The sequence below is a fragment of the Aplysia californica genome, unplaced genomic scaffold, assembly GCF_000002075.1.
Source record: "Aplysia californica isolate F4 #8 unplaced genomic scaffold, AplCal3.0 scaffold00863, whole genome shotgun sequence".
NCBI lineage: Eukaryota > Metazoa > Mollusca > Gastropoda > Aplysiida > Aplysiidae > Aplysia > Aplysia californica.
In genome coordinates this window covers 207,351-219,822 of record NW_004798133.1, presented here as the reverse complement: position 1 = coordinate 219,822, position 12,472 = coordinate 207,351, and the positions used below count along the sequence as shown (strand labels likewise).

Below are 12,472 nucleotides of genomic sequence, written 5' to 3'. Positions count from 1 at the left end.
GCTGCCATCTTAGGTCCAGACTCCAGCGGATGTCATTGGAGAGGTTGTTTAAACTGACACAATAAAAAAGATAGTATTATTTACAAGTATGATATTTACAAGTATGATAGTGGGACAACAAAAGAGGCGCCATCTGACTGGAAGTCAGCACGTTTATGGTCACATTTAGCTAAGAATGGATTGGGAAAATAAGAACGCATAATAAGTAAAGGGTTAACGTGGCATACTGCAATTGAACACTTACTAAAAATTACTGTCAACAGTATAACAGCTTGGGTCAAAGAATATAAAGAACATTAAACTGATGAACGTTTAAGGAATTACTTATTATTATCAGAAGTCAGTAAGTTATACAATGTATTTGTATGAAATGATAAAAGAAATGTCGGCAACCGAAAGTCTGTTCTCTTTTTTTTTTTTTAAGGAAAGTTCTGTTCTATAACAGCAAATTTTTCTTTTGAAATATTATTTTACGAGGTAAATTATGTCAATGCACATTTTTTCCTTCGAAATTATAATATGTATATGTTTGTTTTTTAAAGATTCCTGATCGTACCTTCTGTGAGGTATGAGGTTGTTGATGAGCAACATTCCTCCATAGGGCACTTCACACAGCACCTTGTCCTTGGCCACAGTCACCTCTGTGGTTTAATATAAAGGATACAGATAACTATATAGTCCGGTCAAAACTTCGTGGCGCAACGTATTGTCAAATATCTCATCAACTGTTGAACATAAACTCTCCAACTTATGCACAGTGACTTGTATCAATTTGCCTTCAGTGATTAATTTTTTTGTAAACACCTGTTAGCTCAATTCTAGAAAATTCCTTAATAATGCTAGTAATAAATCCCAGTGGGTCTTTTCTACAGATTTTAAAAGGTTTACAGCTGGGACAATATCGCTTCTAAAAGCAAGTCGGTCCTTTTTTTTTTATCTAATTGCGAGACCATTTTTATTGAACGCATGGTTGGAGAACGCTTAGTGCGAAAAAGTGTTCACTATAGAATCAATTTCTTATAACTAGGTTTGCCACCTTGGTGAGCTGTGACGTAGGCCGTGTACGCAAAATGTATGTGAGAAGCAGGAAGTCTGAAGGAGATTTGTAGTATTTTATATACATTTACGAAGAAATGTTTTTTAATCTATCCTCAATTGACGTGGGAAAATAAGAATAAATTAAGACAAATTTATACAAACTGCTATGCAAAATAATTATGAATGACAATGATTCACTCGTTCAAGAGATATTTGAGGATAAGTTGCGTCCCGAATTAATTTTGACCGCACTATATATCATTTTGAGGAGAGAACGCTAGCTGCCTTTAACTGCATACAACGTTGACCACGCTTGCTCAAAGAACATCTTCAGCATTGGATAGCACGTGCAATATATACAAATTGCAAAAAATAGTTTCCAAAGAATGAGGATGGTGAAGACAAAAAAGAACGACGAACGATTAGTTCACATGTAACTTGAAAACTAAAATCTAAGGATTTAACAAGGCTTTCCGAAGAAAAATAATTGTCAAAATTAAAATATTTCGCATTGACGGAATGATGTCATTTATGCGGTGTTCACACATACAGGAGAACAGCCGACGAGCAATTCCCGATAAGGTAATGCCGAATTCGGGTTTAATCGTGACGAGCATCTGGCCATGACTGTTGACATTATTGTGTTGACGAGCAATCGGGGAGACGCTCGCCGAGCAAACCATCTTGCCCAATCTTGCCGACCCGTCGCCGAGTTAGTTGGCGTGCAATGTTGTAATAAAATATGCAAAATGTTTGTGCTCAATCCTTCAATATATCTCATGTGACACAGCCGATGGATGCGTACTTCATGTATGCATATAGTGCCATTGCAGTTGCGCTGGTGCTAGAAGAGGAGAAGAGGAGGAAGAAGAGGAGGAGGAAGACATGTTGGGTTAGACCATGGCTAATAAGAAGACCCACGTTTGGACAGTTTGAAAAGCTGATGGCTGAACTGCAAATTGAAGATGTAGCATCCTTCAGGAACTTCTTCGGAGTTTTTCCAAGAACTACAGGAGAAAACTGGTCCCACCATCCACAAGGCCAACACCTTATGGAGGCAGTCCCTGGAACCTGGCATCAAGCTGCCGTGTCACGGTGCATGCTCGTCGTGTCAACTTTTGCACGCCGTGCAAGAGTAACTCAGACTCTCAGTGCAAGATTTTTACACCGCGAGCAATAATTCAACCTGCAGAGTATGAAATTTAACTCGGCAACCATTCAGATCTCGTCGGCGTGTCACTGTCACTTGGCAACGTATGCAACTTTGTACGCTGAGCTATTTCTGACACTACCTGGGTCCTCCCAGTATTTCCAGAGCTCGACGACTCAATTTTCACTCGGAGAAAGTTTTAAACATGTTTGAAAATTTCGGCAAGCTTCCAAGTAATAGTTTCACACGGCGAGCATGAAACATTACTCTGGGAGGGAGGCCGATTGCTCGGCGAAATGTATCCAGAGTAGCCCCGACCTGCTGGACTTAAAATTTTTGTCTTATTCGGCTCCGTTACTCCTGTATGCATGAACACAGCATTATCATTGAAATCAAGCTGAAAAAAAGTATGTTGAATGGATATGATTTTTAAAAATTGGTAAATAAAACAAGGCATGTTGATAGATGATTAGCAAGTGTAACTTTCACCAAGAAAGTGCCCATGATATAAACGAGTCTATTGAAACATTTCTGTTGTGTGATTTGTTCATTCTTTCCCATCAAAACATCTATCGTCCGTATTGCTCCTTCTTTGTTGTGTTTGTAACTTCTCCAATCTTTGGCACTCATGATATGACCTCATCGTATTGCAAGAGCCGTAAAACAAAACAAAAAAATGAAACATATCCGATATTGAGTTTATGACGTCAACCAGAATGGTAAAATACTGCATGTACCCAGAGAGTCGTCGATGTCCTTTTCACTGAGCTCCAAATACCAGGTGTTGCCCCAGCAGCAGGTGTGTCTGGCTATCTTGCCCGTCAGGTGACCGCCAGACACCACCTACTGGTCAGACAAATGGAGTACATTATGTAAAACGAGAGAAAAATGAGGCATAAGAAATTTTTATTGACTTTGCTTCGAACAAAACTAAGACATTAGAGTGCAAATCTATTTAATCCCTTTGGACATTTGAACATGTTTACTATAGGGACAACTTCTGTGATCTATAGTTCTAAGGGGTATACGGATATAATGTACTAAGACAACAATTAATAAGCACTGAGGGCTAACTTACCAAAGAAAACAACTTGCTAACGATACAAGTCAGTTGGTTCTCGCCTATCTCTATTAGGGGCACGACAACACTAAACGTTCCCGTCGCCGTGGGGAAAATGCAAGACCCGCGGAGACTATAGAAGGGCAAAATTAGATGGATATTCAACGTCTACGAGACTACTTAAATACAGGTTAACATTTCTTTTTTTTTAACCCCGAAAAGTCCAAACCTCCATGCAGCCGTTGTTCTCATTAGCGTCCAACAGAGGGATCCAGGCAGTAGGCTGAAGGACACTGTACGAGTCGTTGTCTAGGTAGGCGCTGTCTGAAACACATATGTGGAACTTAAAGCAGGTTCCGAGAATCACAAGAACGGAATATTAGTACCTTCAAGTGGATGCTAAGCTGTTTTACTGGCACGGAAAATAAGGCGATAATAGTAATACCTCACCAGGAAATAGGTTTAAGTATATAAATGTCAATGTATAGGACACTAAATGTAAAAACAGACAAAAACCTGCCAGTCAATTGAAAACTACTTCTTTCAAAATTCTTTCATTATTTTATCGTATATGGCTGTTGCACACGTGGTTGACATGTCAAGAAAGTGGTGTTTGTCTCGTGTGAGTCGGACGTCCTGACATAATGGGACTTTGTATGATCCAGGCGTTTTCGATTCCATGTAGCCATGTTTTTTTGGGCTGTCCACTGGCTTAGCTGCTATTGGATTTCGTATTTTGTCGTGGCATTGTTAGAAAACAAACAGCAAAAGTAAATTGCACGAAAATAAGCAGCAAAAAAAAGAAAAAGTAACCGTGACAGTTTCACAGCAAGTGTATCCCTTCTAATCGAAGGCTTTTGTGACTCCATTCAATTCCCAATTCTATATTCTCTCCAGTCCACTCGTGGGCATACAATGTGGCAGCCTGTAAAGCACTCAAGGTCAGTAACCGCAAATTTCGTTCGAGAGAGACAAGCAGGTGGAACATTACAGCTGTGGAAAAGAAGAAAAAGTAACAGTGATAGGTTCACAGCAAGAAGAAATACCTTTCCCATTGTTGCACCATACGCGGTGGAGCTGACAATGAAGTCAATAGCAAGTACAATGTCATAACTCAGAGAAAGTATCGTTATTACATCAAATTAATGAAAATAATGCGTTTTACACGCAGTTAATGTTTCTGCCATGGATACATACAGAATGGAGGAGGGGCAGAAACCATGAGACTTGGGAGAAACTAGTGACGACATAACATAAACTGCTCTGCACTGAAGAATACTATTTTCCTATAGGAAAAAAAGCCCCACAACACGTCAAGCGTGAAAACTTTATTTCTTTTCTAAACATGGCCCTAAAACAGGGTGAAAACTTGGGAAAATATGATACTCCGTCTTTCATTCTCGCTAAGCTACTGAAGCAAAACTATTTTAACCCCACCAAATAGCCAGACATTTACTCACCCTGATGCCAAGGCACGGTGGTCTCCTCGTTTTGCGGTGTCTTGGTCCGGAGGTTCCACACCGGATGGCCTACGATCTCTGGACCAATCAGCTGCTCCAGCACATTCAACAAGCGCTCATTGGACCACAAGTCCCGGAAGCTCTGGGGACGGCGGGTATAAGTTTTGAAAGTGACTGCTTCAGGAGCACTCTCGAGCGATAAACTTTTACCAAAAGACTATCCGAGAACGACGAACAATTTTTCTTTGATGTAATTTTGTTTCGATACAAGCAATACCAACGGTATTAAAGCAAATGTTTGTATTGACAAAAAATGTGAGAACGAATGCATACAGTTTTGCATAGATCTAAAATCACTTCATAACCAAAGCATTCGATTTGCAATCTTTTTGAGCTGTGATCGCTGTGTTATGTTGTAGAATCAGCTCACATATTTGAAAATCAAAAGAATGTTTCTTAACACGGCGATCTTTCTCTATGCTACATTAAAAGTTGAAAACGCTTCCAATGAGAAAATGGGGTATTTATCTTATTCTTCACAGATGTCACTTTAAAAAGACAAAAAAACAAAAACTTTACTTCTTTAACAAATTTTTTTTTTGTGTTCTCAAAAAGTGTGTGAATACTGGCATCGATTCACTACAGTATCACCAATAAGAGGTTCGTCTTTCGAAGGATTTTAAAACAAAGGATTGAGAACAATTGGGTTATCGTTAGAAGATGCACCCATTGCATGTACGACGGAACAATTCATCATTTAGACATGTTTGAGGTAAAAGGATGAAGATTTGAACGACAGCCACACTGAAAAAGAAGTAGAGGACGCATACATAAGAGTGCTATTTCATTACAAGTGTTCTGTAAACTGAACGATGATACTCTGTCCAGAACGAAGATCCCATTTGAACCAGAGGTTCTGATAATGGCACTTTGGAATTGTTTGTTTGTTTGAGTAAATGGAAGCACGGCGACATAATAGCAGCCATTTATTCCAGCAAAAGGACTCATGGAAAGACGGGGAAATGGGAGGGGGAAAGAGGTTACCAATGGCACCCCTCAACCACCTGCAACAAGATCATGCGAGAGCTAGAATTCAGATAAAGACATCTGTGACAGCAACACTGAAAACAAAGTAAATGGTGCCATCCAGACTTGAATGTTCCCTTTGGGCCTATCTTTTAAAAAAAGGTAGATCCCGGATAATAAAACTCAGAAGTGTTACCAGTATTAGTGTGGTTCTTCGAGGTTTTTTTAATCCAACTGCATGTATCTTTAGGCTCATGCCCATCAGCCCAAAGTAGAAGTAGACTTTACAAGTTTTTGTTTGTTGTCTTAGTCTTTATTGATCTTTCACTAATGCAATCTTTAAAAGCAGTTCTTAACTGCAGTCTGTTTTAGCTATATTATATTCATCGAAATCTTGGCAAGCACATGTTAGTCCCTTGGTGTTGAATTGGGTTTATGGCTGAAGTTGAAAGGAACACTCTGAACCTATGTGCTTATGTTAAGTTTAAATGTATTTGCCTAAAGTGTCAAATAAACAAACACATTGACATATAAAAGAGACCATGAAAACGTGCTAGCATACAAGTAGAGATCAGGGAATTGTCATAAAATAGATTGCACTTTTGCATTTGTTTTTGAATAATAGGCCTAGTTACATACACCACAATCTTTACAGCCTAGATAGCTTTCTAGCTCTTTGCACTTTGGCATTCAATGTATGTTCCCAGGAAAACGAAGCAGTGGGTGCAAGTGAAGTAAGATAAAAAAAAAAGTAATGCATAAGAGCCAACTGTGTTTCTTGTCAGGAGCAACGTTTAGTACATTGCACAGAATGAAGCTCACAAGTGGACAGAAGAGGAACATGTTTGACAAAAGATTTTTTCAGACTCAGAATAGCACATGTGAATATACATGTAGTATGGCACCGGTTAATCGTAAATCGATACCAAGGCCTCCACAACAAGCGAAACATGAGTATTGCAATGCACAAAAAAGGCAAAGGGCTCAGATTAAATTTACGCACCCTACATCTACATTCAACAGGTAAAAAGCAAAGACAGCTCCTGTGTTAAGAAGTAAGCAACGGACAAGCACAGAGTACAGAAATAAAGTCAAACACAAAAAGCACAAAGCAAGGGAAAAGCAAGGCACAGTGTCTATATTACCGTACCTGAGCAAGCTTCCCCTGTTTATGGAGAATGATATTACTTCCTGGGAATTCATTTTCAAGGTAAGTCAGTCTCTGAAAGAGACCCTTGTCCGTGTGTAGATCTGGAAAAGCACCACACAGATGTTAGACAGTTACAAACGCTGGTCAAGTTCAGTGAGCTTTCCGACTTATCTTTCTTCATTTCTTGTGATGATGCGGTACACGTAACCACAAAACTAATAAGTCCTCTATCTAGTCATGAGTAATATGGGTGAGAAATAAAAAAGAAAACCACAACAACAACGACATAATCTTTGTGTGAATAACTACAACATCCTCACAGACTCAAAAGTTTTATTTAAGTGCAACATTAGTGACATTGAAACAGTTATTTTCATAGATTATCTTTATTTTATTTTATAAAGGGCTAGATCTATACTGTACAAGGTCTTATCACAATAATACTACATATTCAAATTTCCATCCGTACAACATGAGTATGTTCAGTTTTCAAAAAACCTTGCTGGTAAAATTAAAGAAATCCACAGAGGAGGTTTCTGAATAAACAGTGAGAAATCTGTTCAGTGGACACAAACTCGGTTCTCTGAAAAGGCTACAAGGGTCCCACTGCTGACAACTGGCATGCAAATGATGGTGACAATAAGAATAATTGATACCTTTAATTTGGGAGCTTGTTTTATTTATTTAATCCTTAAGCACTGGGAAATATTACAATGAAAATTATTGTTACTGTCATTAACTATTTGATTTAAAATAATCTTTCCAATAAACAGAAGTCTTTCTAAAACTATCTTTACAACAGCAACTAACAAACATGAAAGTCTTCAAGGTCTTTTGAAAAGATAATAATTCAATGCTATATAATTTTAACTTTACAGGTGCCTGTCGTCAATGTCATAAAGGAAAGACTCTCCACTTTGCATGCAGGTGATGAAAATTGTAAATCCCTTTTATAAAGGATCTTTGTCACAGGAAACCTCAAATGACATGCAGTGCAAAGTAGCCAGCCTCCTACTAGATCAAAACAGCGTTGATAGAAGCACAAACAATTACAATGCCCCCGGGGCGGTGCTACTGACTAAAGTGCCTATAGGCCATTTCGAAAGAGGAACATTAATATGTTCTTATGCACAGTAGAATTGTAAATGGACTGGTTCATCAATGGCATGCTTATATCTGTGCCTGAACTGGAACAAGGAACTGCTGCTTTTTCTTTCCTAATTCTTACTACCGTCATTTTTTCTCTACTTCGTTTGTATGTTGGTCACACTCTTGTGACTTGCTATTTCCGGGGTGCATTTGGTAGTCGAAGCAGACTTTGTGCTATTGAAGCTAGAGAGGTGAGCAGAGTAAGCCCGATTCCATGTAAGGACTTCTTTGTTGACATTCACCCCCTGGCGCTCATATGACCTTATGCAGTTGCGAGCGCTGTAAAACCTGGACTAAAGAAAAAAATTACAACGATAATCGTTTACTACCACTTAAGAAAGAATAAATAAATAAACATCTGTACCAGCAACATATATCTTTGTGCAAATAACAACCCCTTTGAAAATGTACGTGTAAAATCAGGAAGGAATGAAATAGACGCACAGTTTTAATTGTCTAAAACGGGCAACAATTGTCGAGGAGGAAAATGGTCGTCTTAGACATCTGGGAGTCTTACACTGCACCATTGTATGTTGTTTTTTTAACAGTTAGGGAGGAAATGGGAAGTGACTGTTTGTACAGGTGATTGTTTTATACAGGTGACCATTAGAACGACATCGACTGTATTCATAGTGTGTCTTTATGCTCCTCTTAAAAAACATATTATATTATATTATACAATTACGGTTACTTTTTTATTCTATGTTGCCGTCAAGTGTCGAGAGGAGGTTCAGTGTTCCAGGGTAGGCCAACTCTGCAGCTCTTTCAATTGAGATGTTCTAGTTTCTCATGGTTCCCTTGACTGCGGCGATCCATCTTTTGTTTGTCCTACTTCCATTATAGCCTGAGTACTTGGTGTGGTATGCTCTAGAGTATATCTACATGTATAAGGTCTTGACACTAGATAAATCTTTTTTTATAGTTTTTTCCAGACAACCACAATCGTTCACGATCACTTATACCAACGTTAATGTCTGACCTGAGGAGACAAAAGACACAGACAGACCTTTGATCTTCCCCGCCTTGTAGAGCCACTGGGCCAGGTCCTCCACCAGTTTCTCGATATCTTTACGGCACGCGTCCAGTTCCTCTTTCTTGAAGAACTCAGGGACGATGAGGTAGCCCTGAGGAAGGCACAAAAATAACAGTAAATAACAGAAGTCGCTTCTTTTTCCACAGATATGAGGGGCTGTTGTGTGAGAAAGATACGGAAGGTAATTTTTTGGCCATCATCTATTAAACTCCTGCAGTCTTAACCATCTTGTAAAACTACAGGTTCATGTTGTATGACCTTTAATTCTATGGCCTTTAAATTATCAGGGCTGCCTAAATCTACCGATTTTTCCGGTAGTTACCGATTTTAGACCTGTTCTACCGTCATACAGATAAATGTGTCAAAACTACCAGATTTGCGATGGGGTCTGTTCGGCAGCGCTTCCAATCTCCCCTGTTTTTACGAAACCGGTATTTTCCGAAAGATCCGTACTTGCCTTATCATCATATCAACTGCACACGTTTAAGAAGAAAAAGAGAGAGAGAGAGATGAAAAGATCTAAAGGCTTATCGGTATTCCGTTGCAAAGAATCCGAACTTGCCTCCACAAGCCTCCATAACCTCTCGGATATTTACGACAATAATTCTCGGGAATGAGTTGTATTAGAAACCTTCAAGATTGCGCATTTTGTCATTTTGTACACTCGACCATTGTCCCTCTGTAAATCTATGGTCGACAAAGCATTTTCGCTAGCCAGTCGGCTAAAATATGGCTAATTTTACGACAGCTTATCTTCCTCCTTCCTTTCATTCACTCATTCTTTCTGTCTATTTTCGGGATTTTGTTGTGTCTGGAAAATCTGTGCGTTGATCAAGGAATCTGAACGGCGAATGTAGACAGAAAATCCGTATCAGAAAAAAACTTTTTCAAATCTGTCTGAATCTTGAGAATGTCAATATGAGGATAAGGCTGCGATACCAGACACTGATGCTCAAATTAAAGATAAGTAGAAGTGGTGCTCTGAAGAAGACAAACATTAGGTAATCGAATGCGTAAACGGAGGAAAATTAGAGTACAGACTTGGTGTGTCCTCAAGATGGATGTTCCAGGATTTGCGTAGTCTACTGTCAATGGTTCGAAGGCAAATTGAATAGAGGCAATGAAAAATGCCATTTTCAACCCTCGAAAAGCTCAAAATTTCCGCACGCTTTTTAAAATCAGCGAATGCTGAAACCCAGACATGGTTTTCACAGTTGATGTTCTAGCCTTTCCGCACGCCCAGATCAGGATTATTTATAGTTAGAGGAAAACTAGTTGAATTTAACTGTCAAACCAAAATCACACAGGACTTATCAGTGCCCTTAGATAGGTATGCCAATGTAGTTTTTATTGGTACGGGCTATGGGTTTTAAGTAAGTTTGGCAGTCACCCTGCATTCAAATCCAGATTCAATACTGATTGATAGATGCCTTGAATGACAGTCCATAAATGCTTTAAAAAACACATCTCATCTCACTAACACTGTTCATCTTCATTTATGCAGGACTGCCCACCATTACGAATTTGGCTGAATTGTCACGATTTTTTCTCAGTTTCACAATTGTCTGATTTTTCAAAATGTATGTACCGTTCGGCTACCCAAATCCAATCCCTCCCTCTTGTAAGCTTTCTATAAGGAAGAAAAAACAATCCGCCCCCTGCACTCTACGTCAATACAACACGTACTCTGCGCACAGAGCCCTTGCAGACGCTCAGTATCACGTTGCCCCTTGTAAAAAGCATAATTGCGTCGTGCGCTAATCTAGGGCTGTGTCTAAAGCAGGGCGAACTGTAGTCGCTATATAGGTCTCGTCTTAAGGGAAACGTTTGCTTGACAAGTCGTTAAAAATGTCCTGCTTCTGCGTAATGGGAGACGTCCAAGGCCATTGAGAGAATGAAAAGAAACGGGATCATATTTTGAAATTTGAAACTACACTTTATTAACAGCGACGCGCGGCAGTACCCCCCCTCCCCCCCCCCCCCCCCCCCACCTCCCCAAACTGCCTTTTGTCTACCTAACGGCTCGTACACACCTAATATCTGCGTTTGTGTGGTATCGAGTGTGAGACCCACGAAAGAATGTATAATATGTATTTCTTATCTGTGCCCTTTCTGTGTTCCCACCAACTGTTCATGTTCATGCGAACGCAATGCAATTCGGCTCCCATGACGTCACAGCCCTAGGAGCGCTAAAGTTCGATCCTTAACTCGCCCCCCCCCCTTCCCGCCATGTGTAATCGAACAGTTGTTAAAACGACAGAAGTAGGATCGAAACTGATAAATGATCATTCACATAATAATATCATAGCGTTTGTGTGAAGATCTGTGTGTTCTTAATTTGAAGTAGTGTTACAGTTACTCCTTCAAAGCGGAAATATAGTTATCGTTTTGTGTTGGATATCTATTATTAAAATGGGATCTTAAAAAATCAGTGAGGGCTGAGCTAAAACATTTTAATGGAAAAATGTATCTATCTTTTATTTATGTCTTTCGTTTGACTGTACTTTGTGCTCTTTTATTTCAAAATGGAGTGTCAGCAAACTCAAGAAGCTGCCAAATGTATCTGGTCTCATTCCAATGTATCTAATACATAATGTGTCTTCATGTGACAAAATTTGGGGTAGCAGATGGTGATATTCGCTATATAATAATTGTCTATCAACCAAAACTGGGTGGATCCAGTGCCTCATATTCTTCCTCTTTTTTCTTTCTTTCAACAACACTAAAATCTTCGGTTTAGTCTTAGCATCCATGATGATATAAAACACGCACGAATAGACGGATGATGGGTGTGAATGGGCACACGCTCGTGCGTAAGACGAATGCACACTACCACACGAACGCGGATGTTTGGTGTGTAAGAGCCGTAACTCGGCAAAGATCAGCCTGCCGAGACTTCTATCATCACGCAGTTATTTACATCATGTCCATCCATTAATCTAAAAAACTTCTGTGTCCCCCTGGTAGGTCCTACTTCTTTTCTCCCCCTCTGTTGTTTCTGGAAGTGTGGGTGGTTGAATGCTGTCACTGGTAGGCCATGTACCATCCGATTACTATCGCAATATTGATTATTCATCTTGCATCCTTCTTGCAATAATTATATGCCATCATATCATATGCCTGTGACTGTGGGTTCTATTTGTGAGTGAAAACATATCTATTTATTATCTATCGATCTATCTATCTATCTATCTATCTATCTATCTATCTATCTATCTATCTATCTATCTATCTATCTATCTATCTATCTATCTATCTATACTATAGTTTCCCATCGATCAGAGATTTTGCAACACCGGTGTGGAGTAAACGGTGTTCAACATCACGCGACTCTTGTTAGAGATGAAGTAGTTGGAGCGGGGACGGGAGTAAAAAAAGTGTGTGTGTGTGTGTGTGTGTGTGTGTG

The 12,472-nt window shown here is 39.4% G+C and overlaps 1 protein-coding gene across 2 annotated transcripts in view; it reads right to left on the bottom strand.

The window, feature by feature from the left end:
• The window catches only part of LOC101850042, a gene marked incomplete at its 3' end in the record, with an annotated part of 21,146 nt that overhangs the window by 5,263 nt on the left and 3,411 nt on the right, over positions 1 to 12,472 (bottom strand). For both annotated transcript variants that reach the window (XM_013089041.2, XM_013089040.2), the window contains 6 exon segments: positions 557 to 641; positions 2,926 to 3,031; positions 3,478 to 3,572; positions 4,709 to 4,850; positions 6,885 to 6,985; positions 9,040 to 9,157. In XM_013089041.2, coding sequence (XP_012944495.1) covers positions 557 to 641; positions 2,926 to 3,031; positions 3,478 to 3,572; positions 4,709 to 4,850; positions 6,885 to 6,985; positions 9,040 to 9,157 — 647 coding nt within the window.